General features: G+C 40.1%; 1 protein-coding gene across 10 annotated transcripts in view; it reads left to right on the top strand.

The window, feature by feature from the left end:
- naaladl2 (N-acetylated alpha-linked acidic dipeptidase like 2) overlaps nucleotides 1-22,616 on the top strand; it is a 1,006,049-nt gene that overhangs the window by 415,079 nt on the left and 568,354 nt on the right. For all 10 annotated transcript variants that reach the window (XM_087993578.1, XM_043702223.2, XM_087993582.1 and 7 more), the window contains one exon: nucleotides 18,388-18,919. In XM_087993578.1, coding sequence (XP_087849704.1) covers nucleotides 18,396-18,919 — 524 coding nt within the window. In that variant the 5' untranslated portion in view covers nucleotides 18,388-18,395. The remainder of the gene's footprint in view (nucleotides 1-18,387; nucleotides 18,920-22,616) is intronic.

Here is a 22,616-nt window from a genome sequence, read left to right as displayed (position 1 = left end):
TATCACCCCATTTTCCACAGGATTCTTGATCACTTTCTCACTAAATTGTAACTTACTGCCTCCATGCTAGCCGTACTCTAAATGGTTGCTTTGTATCAGGCACTATTCACAACTGTTTTAACCCTGTCTCCTTTCCTTGACAAACAACCAGGTCCCACTGCCTATTGCCACCCTCTCCACTCCTTTATGCTCTCAATCTATACCAATCATTTCTGTAACCCCTTGCATGAATTCTCTAATCAGACGTGTTCATCTGCAACTGTACCAAAATGGTCCAAACCAAAATACACAAATTATATTTTCTGTGACTGTCATTTGTGATCCCTCCTTGTCCACCTGGAACTTTGTTATGTCATTGCTATATTACCAAAAATGACTGGAAAAATCAAAAAAGCTCAGTGGTAGGAAATGAAGAGCAATAGTCAATAAGTGCTTTTATGACTAAAGAGCTGTTTTTGGTTGGGCCCTGCAAAGCTCTGTACTAGTTCCTTTCCTTTCTGAGGTATGCATCAATGATTTAAATTTAAATATTTGGTGACATGATTGCAGTGTTTGCAAATGATACAACAGCTGACCACTCATTATGGATGGAGGAAAACCTCCATTTTGTTTTCCCAAGTAGTACTTTTCTAGAAAAAAAACCCAACAATTTCTATGATTTGTCAATTATTAACTCATCCAAATTATTGTAAGTTTTCGGTGTGCTTGGAATTACTATCCAAAGTTATTGTTTACTGGCAATTGGAAATTGTGTTTAAATACAGCCGAAAATGAAAGATTGAAAATCTATTTTCCTTGATGTTTATGATAGCTAATTATCACTTTAGACGATTTCAACTCAGCACCTTGAGAACGTCGATATTTTTGATTAACCTATTCGGCTAGGCCAGTGATCCATCTCTGGAACATTAACAAAGGACTCTTGGCTCAGAGGTAGGGACTCCACCACTGCACCACAAGACTTGAGATTTCTTGTTATATAATCAACCTGTTCAGAGATATCTTTAGACACCTCTGGGCTGGTGGGACATTAACTCAAGCCTCCTAACTCAGAAGTAGGGATCTTACTGCTGCACTAATCAATCCACATAACTTGAGAATGTAGATAGTCTTTAATTAACCTGTTCAGAAATGTAATTACATACCTCTGGAGCAGGTGCATCTTGAACCTAGATCTCCTCGGTACCATAGGATCTCACCAACTTGAGATTGTAAGTTTGTAAAAAAAAAAGATTTAACTTATTTTTAATAATCAACCAGTTAAGAGATGTTATCACATACCAGGTGAGACTAGAACCAGTCCAGAAGTAGGAACCCTACCACTGCACCACAAGAGAGTCCCTCCACCTTGGGAATGGAGCTGTTAATGTAAAACTGCACAGAGCAGGGCACAAATCAACACTGATTTGCTCCTCTTGGAAATTGTTAATGTGGCAAACCCACACCAGTGACAACTGCCTCAGTTTCATATATCTTATACATATGTTAAGGTTAAGACAAAAAAAACATGGGTGGCAGGAAGGCCACCTATCCACCCACATTTTAATGATATGTTAATTTGATTGTTTGGATATACAGGTCAAGCCAGAGTGGGATATACGTAGAATTGCTACATAGAATCCTGACAGTGTGGAAACAGGCCCTTTGGCCCAACAAGTCCACACCGACCCTCTGAAGAGTAACATTCCCCTACCCTATTATCCTATATTTACCCTTGACCAATGCACCTAACCTGCACATCTCTGAACGCTGTGGACAATTTAGCATGGCCAATTCACCTAACTTGCAAATCTTTGGATTTTGGGAAGAAACCCACACAGACACAGGCAGAATGTGCAAACTCCACACAGACAGTTGCCCTGGGCTGGAATCAAATCCAGGTGTCTGATGCTGTGAGACAGCAGTGCTCGCTACTGAGCCACCATGCTGCCCATTCTGGGGCTCTTGTGGCACAGTGATAGTGTCCCTGCCTCTGGTCTGGAAGACCTTGGTTCAAGTCCAAACTGTACAAAATATGTGTAATAACATGCCTGAACATGTTGATTAGAAAAATACAGAAAAGAGAGACTGCTTAGACTGCTTAGGCATATGTAATGCTGCATTCTGTAAGTAAACCTATTATCAAGAAAAACAATTGTATCATACTTTATCATCTGGCTCAAGATTTAATTATCACCCCTCCTTTCAAACCCACTAAAAGGAGCACGAACATCTAGCTAATCGTGTGAAAGAGAATGCAGAGCATTTCAATTTTTTATCGAAATTAGAAGATTGGAAAATGGTTTTATGTACTCCTCTTGAATAAACACCATATTCTTATCGTAATACATCTTTGGACACAGTATACATTGTGCTGTTAATAATGATTGATTGGAGTGCCTTCCCGAAAAGCATACCTTCTCTATAGATTTTGAGGAAGTCATGAACAACAATAACAACATTGAAATAGGTTCTTGTCAACTGAATGCAACAAAGTTGTTTTTCATCAACATGTCTCAAATGAACTTTTTAATATTTACAATTCAGTTTTAATTATGAAAATTGAATCTGTCATTAGTTACAACTGTGCTTTCATTTGCAGCAGGTGTTTTCCTTTGGCAGTGGAGCTGGTGTAGTCATCAGATCAGAAATAATGTTCAGGTGATACTTGGTGCTGTAGTGAATGTCTAATTTCTTAATGACATCAGTTAACCAAACTTAATCTTCACTGGATTGTTGGTAATGTGGTATATGGTATACGTATTGAAATTAAAGGGTGATTTATTTTCTCTCCCCTGTCCAGTGGCTGAATCATCCAATAAGTCTTTTTGTCTTTCAAAGTGTTTGCGATATTTTAAAGACTATTCAACATTTTCTCTAATGGAATTGCAAAACAAAAGAATATGTGATGAATGTAATTAGATTGAGAACATTTGCTTGTCAGTGTGAAACAATGCCTTGTGTTAAGAAGATTACATAGATTAAAAAGAGTACATAATTATTGTGATGTACTTTCGTAATTTGGACTCAGTTGCACTAGATAAGAACAAAATATCAAACTGAAGTAGCCAAAGATTAAAAGTGCTAGCTAACACCAAGTTCAGATAACTCAAGTATGGATTTTGTGAAACTTACTGGAGCAGCCAAGATGGTGGACAGGCTCAGAATCATATAGGAGGCTGTGTTTGTCAGAACCTTAGCAATGAGATAATGCTTTCTGGTTGTGTTGACTGTACAAGGGTAATCAGTGGGAAAATGGCCCATTAATGGTAGAAACTTCATCAATATTTTAAACTGATTTTTGTGTGTAATTTAAATATAATTTGCCAGGATTTATCCCGACTTTTCTGATTGTACTGAATTGGCACAAGTCCCTTGTGCCTTCATAAGTTGCCCATTGTACACTGATGACTTTAAACTGGCTTATCTAACACAGAGAAAGGCTAAGAGCTTTTTTGACTTGTAGACAATGAGTGACAGGGAGCTGCATTACCTTTGGACAGTTTTCTCTCTGTTCAGTCATGGTAATTTCACACACTGAAGAACACAATCACATGGTATTAATTGACTTAGCTAAAAATGACTGTGCTAAAAGTTAAAGGGTGGTGCATGGTGTGGGGAAGAGAAACAAGTCATTAAGGTGCAGAATGTATCTGAGTTCATAGGTACTTCACAGGCTGTCTTAAAAGACAGAGAAGGTGTTACAAAATGAGGATCAATCACTCTGTTACTGCTTCATTCTGATTGCTGGATTGGATCAGTGCTTCACAGGAACCAGTGCAGGAGCCAAAAGGTAGTGACAGAAGGCCAGACAGCAAAGGAAAGGCAAATGCCAGTTCATATGATAGTGCACAGGACTAGATTGTTACATCTCTACCATTAGAGAAATGGTGCCTGAAGAGATTACATCACTCCAACAGGTCTGCCACGGAACTAGTTATCCGATTGTGGATTCAGGGCATCTGCAGAGATATAGTGGGTAACCCAAGCCCGGGACTTTGAAGGTTGCTGCTGCCTTAAATTCAAAAGTAGCCAATTACTTCTAGGACTTGCCTATAGATGATATCAATAGCATCTCCCATGCAGCCACACACCACTGAATCAAGGAAGTAACAAGTTCATTGTACAAGCAAGCATGAGAATGAATATGTTTCTGGACAGAAATGGATAGATAGGTTGAGAGGGGAGTAGGATTCATAACAATTGTCAGCCTTTGGTATGTCTATGTGTTATTAACAGAAAATGACAGTATTCCCACCAAGGCACCATCAGAACAATCAGTGCCATTTATCAACTACAAGTTATTTTGTTCACTCAATATAACCACACTGTTATATACAGTACTCATTCTGAAAGGGTTCATGTTGGAGACTGCACTAAACGGCACCTAATTAATGTAACTTGTACCCAATTGCTATCATGCAATGAACTACATCTCATTAAACTGAGCCTTTCCTTGTTAAGAGTCACTAGTGGTTGTACCTTTCTGAGTGAGGACCAAATAGACTTTTAGACTCAGCAGGGAAAGAGGAATTATGACAGCATCTTTCACAAAAAACAATATAGTGATTAGCAATGGTCATTCTCACTAAATAACACATGGTGAAAAAAATCCATTGTACATAGGCAAAGAAAGGTAAACAGAACAACTGAGTTTACAATTTTAAAGACTTCACTGCTTCAAGAATTACTCATTTGGTCAGTCAGCAGCCGCAAGCTCTTGAATGAACAGTCAGAAAGATCAACAAGAGAGAAACAGCATTCCCTACTAAAGCCTTTACTTCAGACCTAGAAAGAAGCAGTAAAAGGCTAGTTACACCTAGCAGTTAAAGGCCATTGTGAAGCAAGGGTATGTATGAACATTCCTGATTAAAGATCTGCTAAGAAGTGATTGTAGCTTTCAGACAAGACGTTGATCCAAGGTCCCATCTGTTCTGTCAGGTGGACATAATTAATCCCATGATGTTTGATGCAAAATCAATGCCTAAATCAGCATCACAAAAATAGATTAACTGACCATTATCACATTGGTATTTTTGGGAGTTTAATGTAAGCAAATTGAATGCATTGTTTCCTATATAACAACAAGAGACAACATTTCAATGGTACATCATTGGCTGCAAGCACTGAGGATATCAGGTGGTTGTGAAAGGTCCAGTATGGATGTGTATTTTTATCGTTCTCACAAATTAGGTAGCCTGTTTAAGCTACTCTTACGTTTGTGACTGGAGCTTGCCTTTTTACAGACCATCTGCCATTTAAATTTTGGTTACTTATATGCAGACACATGTTGTACAACTGGGCAAGAAGCCATCTAACTGAATGAGACACGGGGGATTGTCAGCTTCTGACTTTATAACAGAAATTCTCATTTGAAAATGGGCCAATTATGAGGTACTGACAATGAAAGTAGGCAAATGGAGCCCAATGTAATCATCTTAACCATTCCTTTGAACAGTTTCACCAAACCATTCATAGTTTGTAAAGGCTTTTGAAATCATTCCTCTACTTAATAAAATTAAGACATGCGTGACTGACTGCTCCTTTGGGTCATGTTTTATGTGTTTGAATTTTTGACAGCCAAAGCTAAAGTCACTAACATGATGTCATTAAATTCATCATTTTTTTTGTTTACTTTCTTCAAAGACAAGGACCCTCCCCCACCAATTACATCCAGGATATGATGTGGAGGTGCCAATGTTGGACTGGGGTGGACAAAGTTAAAAATCACACAACACCAGGTTATGGTCCAACAGGTTCATTTGGAAGGACTAGCTTTCAGAGCACTGCTCCTTCCTCAGGTAATTGTGGAGCAGGATTATAAGACACAGAATTTATTGTAATAGATTACAGTGTCATGCAACTGATTTATATATTGAACAAACCTAGATTGCTGTTAAGTCTTTCATCTTTTAGAATGGGTTTCAGGTTTTGGTTCATTAATATGTAAATCCCAGAACTTCTTTTAAGTCACATTCTTGAGATGACTTAAGGTTTTATAACCTTAAGTCTGTCTGTATCTCAGTCTTGAGTCAGACTGGTTCTATTTCCAAATACATACTCTAACCTCACACCTTTAATACATTTTGAGAGTTGAGATGTCACCTTTATTTTATAACACCTTAAGTTAACTCAAGAATGTGACTTAAAAGAAGTTCTGGGATTTACGTATTAATGAACTGAAACCTGCAGTCCATTCTAAAAGATGAAAGATTTATCAGCAATCTAGGTTTGTTCAATATATCATTTTAATTGCATGATATTGTGATCTTTTGCTATAAATTCTGTGTCTTTTGATTCTGCCCCACTAGTTCCTGATGAAGGAGCAGCGCTCTGGAAGCTAGTACTTCCAAATAAACCTGTTGGATTATATCCTGGTTTTGTGTGTTTTTAACCACATCCAGGATATGACAATTTGTAGGCAGTCTTCTATCCTAGAGGCCATTTGAGATCCTTACCTAGGAAGTTGCGGTGACATTTTACCTTCAATATGATATATTGATATACCCAATGCGGCAATGCTTATCGTATATACTGTAACATAAGAAATTGGATGTGGATAAGTGACACAGTGGTTAACACTGTTTCTGTGCCAGGGACCGGGTTCGATTCCAGCCTTGTGGAATTTACACATTCTCCCCATATCTGTGTGGGATTCCTCTGGGGTGCTCTGTTTCCTTCCATAGTCTAAAAATGTGCAGGTTACGGGGATTGGTCATGGGAAATGCAGGGATAGAGTGGGTGGTGGGTTGGGAAGGTCATGGAAAGTCAAATGGCCTGCTTCCACATTGTGGGGTTTCTATGATGATTCTATGAACTTGGTGTTGAAGAATCCAACCAATATATATTTCAGCTAACTATTATGTACAAAAGCATTATATTCATCATGCACGTAAGTGTTTGTGCTAACATTAACAGAGGAGCATAGAATCATAGAACCCCACAATGTGGAACAGGCCAATTGGCCCGACAAGTGCACACCAACCCTCCGAAGAGCATCCCACCCCCTTGCCCTATCCCTGCATTTCCCATGGCTGATGCAGCTAGCGTACACATCCCTGAACACTTATGGGCAATTTCGCATGTCCAAACCACCTAACTTGCACATCTTTTGGACTGTGGGGGGAAACTGGAGACCCACGCAGACGTGGGAAGAATATGCAAACTCCACATAGCCTGAGGTTGGAATCGAACCTGGGTCCCTGGCGCTGTGAGGCAGCAGTACTGGCCACTGAGCCACCATGCTGCCCCAGCATACTTCCAGCAGAATGAGACATTTATACCCTCAAGTCACATGTATGATGCAGTGATGATATCTTGAACATGTCTTTTATAGGAAGACTAACAAATTGACAACACTGAGAAGTTACATGACATTTCTTTCTTTTTCCCAAAGATTAAATCTTATCCCAAAGAGGTACACGTGTTTGTACATGAGTTTGTGTTATCAATTTGATAACTGTAAGAATAGTAAAAGAGAGTTGACAAGACCTAATATTTTGGAGGTCTGACAATTCATCCTGATTTGGTGATTTTTATGCCTGTTGTTATTCTTTGAACTTATTTAACAACACTGCATGATCATAATCATCAGAGGCTTCTTGCAAACACTTTGTGTGTGATTGGTGTGTTGCACCTTTGTCTGAGTCTGAGGTTCATAATGCAATATCATGATCAGTAACAGTTTTGTATGATCTGGGCTGCTATATAATGTCTTTTGTGACCACATGACATATCAGAAATCTTTGCAACAGTGACCATACTTTTATAATATTACAACATATGAGATGTGGCCACATGTTTGAACAAAGCAAGATGCCATAAATAGTAATGAATGAAGTGACCAGATGATAATTAGTTTATCGCTTCTTAAATGCATCAGGACTGCAAGGAATTCCAGCCTTTTGTTTTTTTATCATCCAATTTGATAACATGAGTTAACATTCCTGGTCGATGACCTCTCATTAGACCTGGAAAAGGATTCAAGATACCTGAGGCTTGAAGGATTTCTAGAAATAAGGAATAGGAAAAGTTGGTGGGGGGAAGGGATGGGAGAAGAAAAGTAAAAGACTGTGATAGGTTGGGAGGGGAAGCAATTAAATGAGATGATAGCACGTGGTAATAGAGCATGATAATGATACAAGTAAATGTACAAAATGTAAAAGGAAGAGATGAATGGGAGTGTAATATCACCATCCCATGACCTCTTCCCAACCAACCACCCCACCCATAGCTGCCTTCTAAACACAAACCCAAAAAGCACTAAGAAAAATGAGCACAAAACAAATCTTATAGTAATCATACTTAAAAATCACACAACACTAGGTTAAAGTCCAACAGGTTTACTTGGAAGCACTAGCTTTCAGAGCGCTGCTCCATCAGGTGATTGTGGAGTTTCAAATCATAGGACACAGAATTTATAGCAAAGGTTTACAGTGCGATGTAACTGAAATTGTATATTGGAAAAAGACCTGGATTGTTTAAGTCTCTCCTCTGTTTGAATGGGCATGTTGGTTTCAGTTCTTTCATATGGTGAGCACAGTAGCTCAGTGATTGGTTCGATTCCAGCCTCGGGTGACGGCTGTGTGGAGTTGAAACATTCTCCCTGTGTCTGCGTGCGTTTCCTCCTGGTGCTCTGGTTTTCCCCCACAGTCCAAGGATGTGCAGGTCAGGTGAATTGCCCATAGTGTTAGGTGCATTAGTCAGAGGGAAATGGGTCTGGGTGGGTTGCTCTTTGGAGGGTCAGTGTGGACTTGTTGGGCCAAAGGGCCTGTTTCCACACTCTGGTAGGGAACCTAATCTAATATGTTAAATCCCAGAATATTCTGGAAATTACATTCACAAGTGAACTAACATGCCCATTCTAAAAGATGAGAGACTTAACAAACAATCCAGGTCTTTTTCAATATATAATTTCAGTTACATCACATGTAAACTTTTGCTATAAATTCTGTGTCCTATGATCTTACACTCCACAACCACCTGATGAAGGAGCAGCGCTCCGAAAGCTCGTGCTTCCAAATAAACCTGTTAGACAATAACCTGGTGTTGTGTGTGATTTTTAACTTTGTACACCCCAATCCAACACCAGCACCTCCAAATTATAATAATCATAACATCAATTTCGTATGCTTTGGCGTTCATTTATCCAAGGAAAACAAAACATGTTTTCTCAAAAAGCATTTAATTTAACTGTCAATAAGATAGTCACACCAAATTACCAGTTCTCTCAATACCTGCTGGCTCAGGTATGTCTTAGTTCCCCCATAATAGTCCCACCTTCATCTCGAGAAAGGTGTAAGGCTAAAGCTGAAGATATTATTCCTGGATACTCTCTCAGGTATGGTGCCTTTTGAAGTTAAATCTGAGAGGTGAGAAGTGAATTTTGTGTTGCCTCTCCCCTGAAATACAGTTGGCCAGTTGTACCTCTTTAATCCTTTATTTGTACTTTCTTAACCTCTGAGCTCTCGAGTGTCATTTACCACATCAATTTCCACAATCCCATTGACGTCCATAGTGCTCAGAACTAATTGAATATGTATTTCTTCTAAAAGTGCCTCTATCCTCTATCAAATGTGGAAAATGTATGTATTCATGCATAGGTCTATCAGTGACTTCCACCAGCACTGGTCTGTAAAGAACAGCCCTGCACTGTCACGCCTAAAGTACTGATTGTCCCATAACCACTTCTATGCTCACAGCATATCTTTTTAAAACACTTAACTTGAGAAGGATAAATCCTACTTCTACATTCCTGACATAATTAAAATGTTCCACTCAAGATATACCTTAACATCTGTAGTCGCTGAATGCTGGCAAGTTTGCCCCTTAGATACTAACAGTCCTTCACCGTGCACTCCCATGCACTAATGTTGAATAACTAGCTTCTAGGCGACCACACTACCCCATACCTCTCACTCAGTTTTGGCCGGGGCATACTGAGCTGCAGATTTGCTGAGTAATTTACCAGGCAGATGACAGAAGGTGTCCAGATCACCTGTGCTTGTGAATCAGTGAAATGTTCAGTACATGCTCCATACTGCATTCCTGATGAAGGAATTAGATTCTCAACTCACATAGTATTATTTCCAGGAACGTGTCCTAAACCTTAAGAACAAATGTTTTCCAGTCACATTTACAATGTATCCTTGAGCCCATTAGCTATTTCCTTTAAGGACAAACTAATTGCTCTTCTTTTGCTGAGGTTTTCTGCCTATTCATGCAATGCATTACATTTGAAGCCCTGAGAATAGTCAAGTTTACAGTATCACAGTTACCTGAAGGAGCAGCACTCTGAAAGCTAATACTCAGCTAGAACTTCATAAAAACCTGTTGGACTATAACCTGATGTTGTATGATTTTTAACTTTGTCCACCCCAGTCCAACACTGGCACCTCCACATCATGAAAAACATTGTGAGCAAGGTTCCTTTCAAGTCAGACGTTAAGTAGACCTATCTTTGAATCCAATGTGTGGTGATGAACAATTCAAATGAAGTTACTGCTATCATTCGTCATATTGAAATCTCGAGTTCAGTAGTTCTTAAGCCCTGTGACCTCACCCCCTGACATGCTGCGATATAGCTTTCGCTGTCAATTCACGTGTGTGCCTCTGCTTTTCTCCCTCCTATTGGCTTCATGTTTATTTTGCTCTCTGTTTTTATATTTTTTTTTCCCTGCCTGCATTGCTCCTGGTCTTCAGGAGAAACTGTGTCTTACTCAGTTGAAATTTGCATTCCTGAAATTCTCTGTCACTTCTTCAAATGTTCATTGTGCAACTTCAGTTTCTGCCTCTTTTAATTTGGTTTTGTTTTTAAATTACTATTCTTTGTTTGGTTCTGTCGCTTTTAAGAAGTGGTATCTAAAATATAAGCCTTTTTTGGGGAAAGAAACTGGAAAATAATCTTAATGAATTGCTTGCCTTTTGTTAACTTCTGTTTCTGCAACTTTTCTTTTAGATTACTTGCAGTGTGGAAACAGGCCCTTCGGCCTGACAAGTCCACACCGACTCTCCGAAGAGCAACCCACCCAGACCCATTCCCCTATATTTACCCCTTCACCTCACACTACAGGCAATTTAGCATGGCCAATTCACCTAACCTGCACATTTTTGGACTGTGGGAGGAAACCGGAGCACCCGGAGGAAACCCACGCAGACACAGGGAGAATGTGCAAACTCCACACAGTCAGTCGCCTGAGGTGGAAATTGAACCCAGGTCTCTGGCACTGTGAGGCAGCAGTGCTAACCACTGTGCCACCGTGCCGCCCCCAATTTATGTCTACCAACAAAGCAAGATTAACCTTAATTACTGATCTCTTCTCAAAATCATAAGGCACGTTTGGGAACATCACCACTTGCAAGTTTCCCACCAAGCCACCCACCATCCTGACTTGGAAATATATCATCATTCTTTCACTGTTGCTGGGTCAAAATCCTGGAATTCCATCCATTATGGCACTATGGGTCATTCTACAGCGTTTGGACTGCAACAGTTCAAGAAGGCAGCTCACCAACACCATCTCAAAGACAACTGGGGACTGGCAATGTATACTGGCCCAAATAGTGACACCATGCCCCTCAAGTGAATAAAAAAAATAGCATTGGTGAAAATCTGAAGCATGGTTTAATGTTAAAGTAGTTGCAAAGCAAAATGGCCATTAACACTGCCATAACCATTGAAATAATCATATAACATACGAAAGGAACTGCATAATAAACTGTTCATTAATTTTAATTGTCAATTTGTGTTTTGCTGACTGCATATGCAGAATGAATTCAACTAGGGAAAAGCATATTGAAGATCTTCTACCTCTCAGCTTGTTAAGAATTCTAAGAAGTGATGTGAATGGTCTCTGCCAAAAAATATAAGAACATGCCTGATACGAAATATATTTTTAAAATAATTCTAGCCACCTTTGCCAACTAAGCCAGAATTTATTACCTATCCCAGTTGCCCTTGAGAAATGGTGTTGAGCTGCCTTCTTGAACTGCTGCAGACCATGCAGTGAAGGTACACTACAGATTCTGGTCAATGGTAACCCCCTGAATTTTGATAATAGGGGATTTAGAGATCATAATGTCATGGGATATGAAGGTTGTTCATTAATTCTTTCTTGTTAGTGATGATACTTGCCTGCCATTTTTGTTACTTACCACTTATAAGTTCAAACCTAGTTGTTGTTCAGGAGCAAATGACTGCAGATGCTGGAATTTGGACTAGAAACAAAAAAATGCTGGAGATCAAAGTAGGTCAGGCAGCATCTGTGGAGAGAAACCTGGTTGTGGTTCAAATCTTTCTGCACATGAATATAAACTGTACAAGTACCTGAGGATTCATGAATGGTGCTCAACATTGTGCATTTATATGTGAACATCCCCCTTCTGACCTTATGATGGGGGTAAGGTCATTAAGGTAATGGGTTTAGGACACTACCCTGAGAAATTCCTGCAGTGGTGCCCTAGAGCTGCAATGATTGACCTCCAACAGCCACAACCATTTTCCTTTGTGCTAGTTAAATCTCAAGCTGGTGCCTTAGTCCTCTTTATTCCCTTTATTCCCAGACTCCAGTTTTGAGCGAGCTCTTTAATGACACACTAGTCAAATGCTGACTTGACGGCAAGAGCATTCACCCTCACTTCCTGTCTTGAGTTCATCTCTTATCCAGGTTTGAGCCAAGGCTGTAGATGTTCTATGATATCTTTACGACCCAGGAGCAACCTTGTGATAAAGTCACAGAATTACTCCTCACTGGAAACAAATAGCACAGCGCGGGTGGAATTTAACAAAAGACGTAGAAAGAAGCATGTATAAAGGAAGTAGGAGTATACTTGAGGGAAATCAGGAGGGCAAAAATGGGACATGAGATGGTTTTGGCAAATAAAATTAAGTAGAATCCAAAGGGTTTTTACAAATCTATTAAGGACAAAAGGGTAACTAGGGAGAGAATAGGGCCCCTAAAAGATCAGCAAGGCAGCCTTTGTGTGGAGCCACAGAAAATGGGGGAGATATTAAATGAATATTTTGCATCAGTATTTACTGTGGAAAAGGATATGGAAGGTATAGATTGTAGGGAAATAGATGGTGACAATTTGCAAAATGTCCAGATTACAGAGGAGGAAGTGCTGGATGTCTTGAAACGGTTAAAGGTAGATAAATCCCCAGGACCTGATCAGGTGTACCCGAGAACTCGGTGGGAAGCTAGAGAAGTGATTGTTGGGCCTCTTGCTGAGATACTTGTATCATCGATAGTCACAGGTGAGGTGCCGGAAGACTGGAGGTTGGCACAGGTGAGGTGCCACTGTTTAAGAATGGTGGTAAGGACAAGCCAGGGAACGATAGACCGGTGAGCCTGACCTCGGTGCTGGGCAAGTTGTTGGAGGGAATTCTGAAGGACTGGATGTACATGTATATGGAAAGGTAAGGACTGATTCGGGATAGTCAACATGGCTTTGTGTGTGGGAAATCATGTCTCACAAACTTGATTGTGTTTTTTGATGAAGTAACGAAGAAGATTGATGAGGGCAGAGTAGTAGATATGATCTATATGGACTGCAGTAAGGCTTTCAACAAGGTTCCTCATGGGAGACTGATTAGCAAGGTTATATCTCAAGGAATAAAGGGAGAACTAGCCATTTGGATACAGAACTGGCTCAAAGGTAGGAGACAGAGGGTGGTGGTGGAGGGTTGTTTTTCAGACTGGAGGCCTGTGACCAGTGGAATGCCACAAGGATCGGCGCTGGGTCCTCTACTTTTTGTCGTTTACATAAATGATTTGGATGTGAGCATAAGAGGTACAGTTAGTAAGTTTGCAGATGACACCAAAATTGGAGATGTAGTGGACAGCGAAGAGGGTTACCTTAGATTACAACAGGATCTGGATCAGATGGGCCATTGGGCTGAGAAGTGGCAGATGGAGTTTAATTCAGATAAATGCGAGGTGCTGCATTTTGGGAAAGCAAATCTTAGCAGGACTTATACACGTAATGTTAAGGTCCTAGGGAGTGTTGCTGAACAAAGAGACCTTGGAGTGCAGGTTCATAGCTTCTTGAAAGTGGAGTCGCAGGTAGATAGAATAGTGAAGAAGGCATTTGGTATGCTTTCCTTTATTGGTCAGAGTACTGAGTACAGCAGTTGGGAGGTCATGTTGCGGCTGTACAGGGCATTGGTTAGGCCACTATTGGAATATTGTGTGTAATTCTGGTCTCCTTCCTATCGGAAAGATGTAAAACTTGAAAGGGTACAGAAAAGATTTACAAGGATGTTGCCAGGGTTGGAGGATTTGAGCTATAGGAAGAGGCTGAACAGGCTGGGGCTGGTTTCCCTGGAGCGTCGGAGACTGAGGGGTGACCTTCTAGAGGTTTACAAAATCATGAGGGGCATGGATAGGAAAAATAGACAAAGTCTTTTCCCCAGAATCAGGGAGTCCAGAACTCAAGGGCAGAGGTTTAGGGTGAGAGGGGAAAGATATAAAAAAGACCTAAGGGGCAATGTTTTCACGCAGAGGGTGGCACATGCATGGAATGAGCTGCCAGAGGATGTAGTGGAGACTGGTACAATTGCAACATTTAAGAGGCATTTGTATGGGTATATGAATAGGAAGGGTTTGGAGGGATATGGACCGGGTGCTGGCAAGTGGGACTCGGTTGGGTTGGAATACCTGGTCGGTGTGGACAGGTTGGACCGAAGGGTCTGTTTCCATGCTGTATATCTCTCTGACACTATGACTCTATGTGAAGTCGACCAATTTGCAATATTCAATAGAGTTTATGAAATAGCCTTTCTATAGAGACAACATAACATTAGAGCCTGGTTTATCTCTGAATACCAGGTGGTGCAATAGTAGTCTTAGCTTGTGTCTTCTGATATCCTCAAAACTTTTACATTACACATGCAGAAAGTTCTGGGTAAACTCTGTGAAATATCCTGGTAAAACAAAAACATGGTGGTGCCCAAATCAGTAGATTAACAATGAGTGAATAGAGTGGAGTGATGTCACTGACCACATTGGTAGGGTTACTGTGCATACATGTTTGCATGTACATACTGAGAGCATTTTTGGAGTGTCAGCAATCATTTTCTTAGTCTTGGTATGTCATATTTTACAGAGCCCAAGCCTGAAATTGGTTTATATTTTGCTTTGTCGTCAACCCATCTGTCCTAAACACAAACTCATGGATGTAGTCATAACCCCCCCAGAGCAAAAGAGTAATGAAGTCAGGAGCTATGTGGGCTTGACAACCATAAACTGAGCATCAGTGAATGGGTTATTTTTGAATAAGGTCCACTTAATAGCACTGTCATCAATCCCTTCTTCAACTTTACTGATGATGAAGAGTGGACTGATCAGTAGTAAATGGCCAAGTTGGATTTGTCCTGTTCTTTTGTGGACAGGCTTTAACCTGAAAATGTGTTGCTGGAAAAGCGCAGCAGGTCAGGCAGCATCCAAGGAGCAGGAGAATCGACGTTTCGGGCATGAGCCCTGCTTCAGGCTCATGCCCGAAACGTCGATCCTCCTGCTCCTTGGATGCTGCCTGACCTGCTGCGCTTTTCCAGCAACACATTTTCAGCTCTGATCTGCAGCCCTCACTTTCTCCTAGAAGGCTTTAACCTGGGCACTCTTCCATGTCGCTAGGCAGTTGCCAGTGTTGTGGCTACACTAGCTGGCAGGGTGGCTAATACTGCAACTAGCTTATCGTAGTGTTGCTGAAATTTTGTTGGGGCTAATATTATTTGTTGTGTGCATCATATCAACTATTTCTTGATATCAGGAGGAGTTAATTGAATCAGTTGAAGACTGGTATTTGTGATGTCAGGAAGATGCCAAGATCCATCATCCCTCTTTGTCCTTCTGGCTGAAGATTGCTTCAAATGCATCAGCCTCATCTTTTGCATTGGTATAGTGGGATCTCCTGTCATTGAAGAAAGGGATAGTTGTTGGCCTTCACCTCCAATTGTGTTGCTTAATTGTCCTCCACCTTTATGTCTGGATGCAGCAGAATTGCAGAACTCAGATATGATCTGTTAGTTGTGGGATCCCTTAGCCTTGTCTGTGTCATGCAACAAAAACAGAAATTGCTGGAGAAAGCAAATGAGAAAGCAAAATTAATGTTTTGAGTCCAGAGACCACTGAAGAAGGGCTTATGCCCGAAACGTCGATTCTCCTGTTCCTTAAATGCTGCCGGACCTGCTGTGCTTTTCCAGCAACACATTTTCACCACCTACCTCTGGCCAGTTTAACAGTTATGTTCTTTAAAATTCAGTCAGCCCTGAGTATTCTATTGAGTATCCTCAGGGATGGACATTGAAATTCCCAGAGTACATTCTGTGCTGTTGACAGCCCCAGTGCATCCTCCCAGGTGCTGTTTAACATGAAGAACTGATTTATCAATTGAGGGAGGCAGTAGGTGGTAATCAGTAGATGATTTACTTGCTATGTTTGACTTGATGCCATAAGACTACATGGGGTGCAGAGTTGATGTTCAGGAATTTAATGGGTACTGCCTCCTGAATGTGATGCTACCTCTGCTTGGCCTGTCCTATTAGTAGGACCAAACATACCCAGGGCTGGTGATGATGATGCCTGTAAGGTTTAATTCCATGAGATATAATTAAATACAACTGAGTGCCAGGCTAGGCCATTTCAGAGGGTTTTCAGAGTCACCCACATTGTTGTGGATGAACCTTGTAATGTAGAGTTTGTCTTATGAGCAAAGACTAAACAGATCAGGGACTCTGTTAACTGGAGTTTAGAAAAATGAAATGGGTGGGCAATAAATGCTGGCTTAGCCAGTGTCACCCTTTTTCTGTGAATGAATGAAGAAAAAGATCTCATTGAAACATATAAGATCCTTAAGGGGTTTGACAAGGTAAAGGTTTAGAGGATGTTTCCATTCATGGGAGAGGCTAGGATCAGAGGACACAGTCTCAGAATAATGGGGCACCAATTTAAGACTCAGATGAAGAGGAATTTATTCTGTCAGAGCTTTTTAAGTCTTTGGAACTCTGTTAACAGAGAGATGTGGCGCAGAATCCTTGTGTATATTTAAGACTGAGATAGATACATTCTTGATCAGTCGGGAAATCAAGGGTTAAGGGGAAAGGCCAGGAAAGTCAACATGAGAGATGTTGGATCAGCCATGATGCTATTGCATGGCAGGGTAGGCTTGAGCTGCTGAATGTCCTACTCCTGTTTCTATTTCTTACAATAACATGGTCTGGAGATCTGGGGTTGCATGTAGGTGAGATTGGCAGATTTATTTCCCTAAAAGGCATTAATGAACTAGGTTTTTATGACAACAACAATAGTTTTATGATCATCATTAAACTGACTTTTAATTGCAGATTTATTAATTTAATTCAAATTTCATTACTGGCCATGGTAGGATTCTAAAACCTACACAGAGCATTAACCTGGATTTCTAGATTCTAGTTTAAGGATGATATCACTATGCCACTTGTTCTCAAATTCTGAATATTTTTCAGGACTCAACTTCACAACTGTTTCTCAGGATTTATTGAGTGGATTTATAAATTTGAATATGGATTACATATTACCCTCAATCTTCTGATGAAAGGCCACACCTGAAACATCAACACTATTTTTCTCTCCTCAGATGGTTCCAAACCTGTTGGGTATTTTCAGAGATTTTTGTTCGTCCCCTGATTTTTTGCCATTGGTTGAGATTTGTGTTCAGGCATCCAAAATGTCTAGCAATTAAGCAACAAATATTTATGAGCTTCAGAAACAATTCAATCTAGATGTACATAAGACAATTTTGTCTCCTTAATTCTGCAGTTAGATTACATTCTTGAACTCATTCATTGCTACTTCATTTGTTTATATTTATATATAATACGGATCCTGTTGGTTTTCAATGTTAGAATATTGTCAAGAGTAATCTGCTGTCTCCTCGATGTTCCATAAGAGCTATTAATTTTCTTTGTGGCAGCATCACACAGTTTGCATAGTTACGTAAGGCATTGTGTTTCTATTAGATTGTGGAAAACGTCTATGTTGAATATATTATCATGCAATAAAACATTTTGGTGGGTACAAGTGTATATGAGAGGTGGTAATGCATGTTTGGCAGAAAAATCAACTTTTTATTCCAAATCTGAAAGTAAAATTTCTTCTGAAGCTAACAGAAAATTGTGAATAGCTGCGCCAGGGGAATTATTTGTTTATTCCAAAATGTAAATGGGTGAAGGATTGCCCTTTCACATGGAGTCAATTATTTTTGTCACAAACACATCAAATAACTGGCAAATTCAGTTGTACAGAATGCAAATAACTTTACTGCATTGGCCAAGTGCTACGCCACTGATTGTAAATTAATGTCTGCAACTTAGTTGCTGATATTGCTAAAGAAATAAACCTGACCGATTTTGATTTCAATTTTTGAATACAGGCTCAGAAATGGCCTATCAGAAAGTGGACCAGAGATTTCGAGTGCACACTCAAGATGTGGACACTGAAGAACTTCCAGTTCCTTCACTAGACTTAGAATGGGACATGGAAAAAGAGTTGGAAGAAAGTGGATTTGATGGCTTTGAAATAGATAATTCGAGCCAGCATCGTTTGGCTAACTCGGCTGGAAACAATGATCTTGACTTTGAATTTATGCAGCCTTCAGCATCACCCCGAGGAAGATTTGCACGTCTTGAAGAAGAGTCTGATTACATAGTGCATCCAAGACAAGGATCAAAAAATCAGCAGGGCAGCCTTCCTATCATCGTGAAACTCTTTATCGCAGGGTTTATTATATTTATTTGTGGTTTTCTAATTGGTTACTATGGACGGAAAAGTAACTCAAAACAAACCTTGCCAAATAACATAACACCAATGCCACCTACATCTTCAATTGCAGTATCTGATGATGGCACAATCCTTCAGAGTATTGTTCAGGCAATTGAAGGCTACAGCATCAGGAGCTTTTTCAGGTTAGTGCAATTTTAATACAAACTTTTTGGCTTGACAACTTTGATACCAAAATAGGGAAAGGAAAAAAAAAAAGTTCATTTTTTTTAATACCGTTTTCTAAGATTGGCGGAACAGAAGTATATCTTTTTTTTCCTGTTTGTGAATTGGGATTACGTCTGAGGACTTTTTCAAGAGGTTATATTTAAGAACATGATAAATTTTGTTCATTAGTAAACTTTTCATCAAGTTATAGTGTTTGAACTTAACATTAAAAGGTTGTACAATAATTTTCAAAGATTAACTAATGACTTCATAATTTCTTTGTCATAAACACAGACTAACTACAGACTCAAAAACAAGTGATCAATTAATGCCTCTGACTTAGTAGACCATGATTATTTTGTTATTTTTAATAATATATAATGATTTATGTGATCTTGTATTATGAATGACAGTGGTCATTTGATCTCATTAACAATGCCCAGACATGGTGGTAGTTTTAGACTTTTGAATAATTGCAGACTTAGTAGCAATTATTTAATAAATCACATTATTTTGCCATAGCGATAATAAAAGAACAGAGATATCCATGCAAAGTCAGAATCAGGTGTAAAAGACCTTTAGCTGATCGTTGTTCTCTTCAGGAATAGATATTATAGGCAGGAAAGGTCCTTTCAGTGTAAGTCTAATGAGTTGCTGTAGTTCATTCTGTCGAGTGTAAGTGTTAGGTAGCCCAACATCATAGCTCAGTGATGGTGAAGGGAGTGAATATTAGGTACGTTCGTTCTTTTGCCAGTCAATCAAACTGCTCTCTCTTTGATCATATTGAGCTTCTTAACTATTGTTGCAATTAAACCAATCACCAGGTGAGCAGTGAAGATTCCAATGCTCCCGATTTTAGCCTTGTAAGTGGTGAAGTTAATAAGGGGGTAATGACAAAGCTGTATATCTTGTATCCCAGTCTTGTAATCTTGCTAATGTAAGTAGTTATTGCTGCCTTCAACCCCTACCCCCCCCCCCCCCCCCCCCCCCCCCCCCCTTGGAGTGTATTGACAATGCTGTTGTGTGATCTGAAAAATGTTGCTGGGACTTTATTTGTTTTCAAGATGCATCATGATAGAGCAGCTTTGCTGACAATATGGTTAAAAATTAAATGCTTAACATAACACAAATCTGTTGTGCATCCATAGCTCCAGTCTGAATGCATGCACAGATCTTATTATTAATGATTAGGAGCTCAGGTCGGAATGCCCAGATTCTCTCAACGTTGCAAAAGACAGCTTTATTGTTCGCTTAGAAGTCTGGCCAGTCTTTCCACTGGAACAAAGTTGCACAACATTTGATACACAGCCTGAGGGATTTTTGAAAAAAGACCATCATAGCTTTAGAGCTGAAATGCTGTATTATGTAGTCATTATGCAAATTTTGTATTGATATAATGTGGTGGTGTAGCCATGGCTTTGTTCCTATAATTCCATATGTTGGAAAATATCAGGGTAGAATTGTAGAATTGCACAGAAGGAGACAATTCAAGAATAATTCTGTGCTGGCTCCTTGAAAGAATTAATCATTTCATCCCATTCCCTCTTCTATATATTTCCTAACAAAAGTCGTAACCTCTCTCTGATCTCTGGTGGTGATCTTAAATTTATGCTCTTTTACTGTAGCTCTGATAAGAAGAAATATCTTTTCTTTGTTTTCTTCATCAGAACTTCTCATCATTGTGAACACTAGTTCTTAGAACAACTTTGAAACTTACTTATTCTAACAATAACAGTTTCTCATGGTAACTATACTGTCTCATCCATTAATCCTGGGATCCTGGGATTGTATTCATTGGAGTTTAGAAGATTAAGGGGAGATCTAATAGAAACTTACAAGATTATACATGGTTTGGAGAGGGTGGACGCTAGGAAATTGTTTCCATTAGGCGAGGAGACTAGGACCCGTGGACACAGCCTTAGAATTAGAGGGGGTAAATTCAGAACAGAAATGCGGAGACATTTCTTCAGCCAGAGAGTGGTGGGCCTGTGGAATTCATTGCCACAGAGTGCAGTGGAGGCTGGGACGCTAGATGTCTTCAAGGCAGAAATTGATAAATTCTTGATATCACAAGGAATTAAGGGCTACGGGGAGAATGGGGGTAAGTGGAGTTGAAATGCCCATCAGCCATGATTGAATGGCGAAGTGGACTCGATGGGCCGAATGGCCTTACCTCTGCTCCTATGTCTTATGGTCTTATGGTCTTAATCAAGAAACCTCTCCAGCAGCCCGTCTTGTCCTTCGTGTCTTTTGAAAAGGATAACATCCAAACCAAGACATAATATTTTAACTGCAGCTTAGCTTTGGATTTACATTCATCTTTTTACTTTTATATTCTAGTCTCTTATTTAGAAAATATAACATCCCATACATGTGAGGATTACACTTATGTGAGGAATAAGAGAATGGTCAAAGAAAGAGTAGGCCCGATCAGGAATAGCATAGGGAATTTGTGTGTGGAGTCTGAGGAGGTAGGGGAAGCCCTAAATGAGTTTTTTGCTTCTGTCTTTACGAAAGAAACAAACTTTGTAGTGAATGAAACCTTTGAAGAGCAGGTGTGCATGCTGAAATGGATAGAGATAGAGAAAGCTGATGTGCTGAAAATTTTGTCAAACATTAAGATTGACAAGTCGCCAGGCCCGGACCAGATTTGTCCTCGGCTGCTTTGGGAAATGAGAAATGCAATTGCTTCGCCACTTGCGAAGATCTTTTCATCCTCGATCTCCACTGCAGTCGTACTTGAGGACTGGAGAGAGGCAAATGTAATTCCTCTCTTCAAGAAAGGAAATAGGGAAATCCCCGGCAATTACAGACCAGTCAGTCTCACGTCTGTCATCTGCAAGGTGTTAGAAAGGATTCTGAGGGATAGGATTTATGACCATCTGGAAGAGCATGGCTTGATTAAATGCAGTCAACATGGCTTTGTGAGGGGCAGGTCATGCCTCACAAACCTTATCGAGTTCTTTGAGGATGTGACTAGAAAAGTTGATGAGGGTCGAGCTGTGGATGTGGTGTATGTGGACTTTAGCACGGCATTTGATAAGGTTCCTCATGGTAGGCTCATTCAGAAGGTCAGGAGGAATGGGATTCAGGGGAACATAGCTGTCTGGATACAGAATTGGCTGGCCAACAGAAGACAGCGAGTGGTAGTAGAAGGAAAATATTCTCCCTGGAAGTCTGTGGTGAGTGGTGTTCCACAGGGCTCTGTCCTTGGGCCTCTATTGTTTGTAATTTTTATTAATGACTTGGATGAGGGGATTGAAGGATGGGTCAGCAAGTTTGCAGATGACACAAAGGTTGGAGGTGTTGTTGACAGTATAGAGGGCTGTTGTAGGCTGCAGCGGGACATTGACAGGATGCAGAGATGGGCTGAGAGGTGGCAGATGGAGTTCAACCTGGATAAATGCGAGGTGATGCATTTTGAAAGGTCGAATTTGAAAGCTGAGTACAGGATTAAGGATAGGATTCTTGGTAGTGTAGAGGAACAGAGGGATCTTGGGGTGCAGGTACATAGATCCCTTAAAATGGCCACCCAAGTGGACAGGGTTGTTAAGAAAGCATATGGTGTTTTGGCTTTCATTAACAGGGGTATTGAGTTTAAGAGTCGTGAGATCTTGTTGCAGCTCTATAAAACTTTGGTTAGACCGCACTTGGAATACTGTGTCCAGTTCTGGT

This window comes from Chiloscyllium plagiosum, unplaced genomic scaffold (assembly GCF_037043375.1).
Source record: "Chiloscyllium plagiosum isolate Xiang-an unplaced genomic scaffold, Cpla_swu_hap1 HiC_scaffold_13, whole genome shotgun sequence".
Taxonomy (NCBI): Eukaryota; Metazoa; Chordata; class Chondrichthyes; order Orectolobiformes; family Hemiscylliidae; genus Chiloscyllium; species Chiloscyllium plagiosum.
This window is presented reverse-complemented; position numbering and strand designations above follow the sequence as displayed.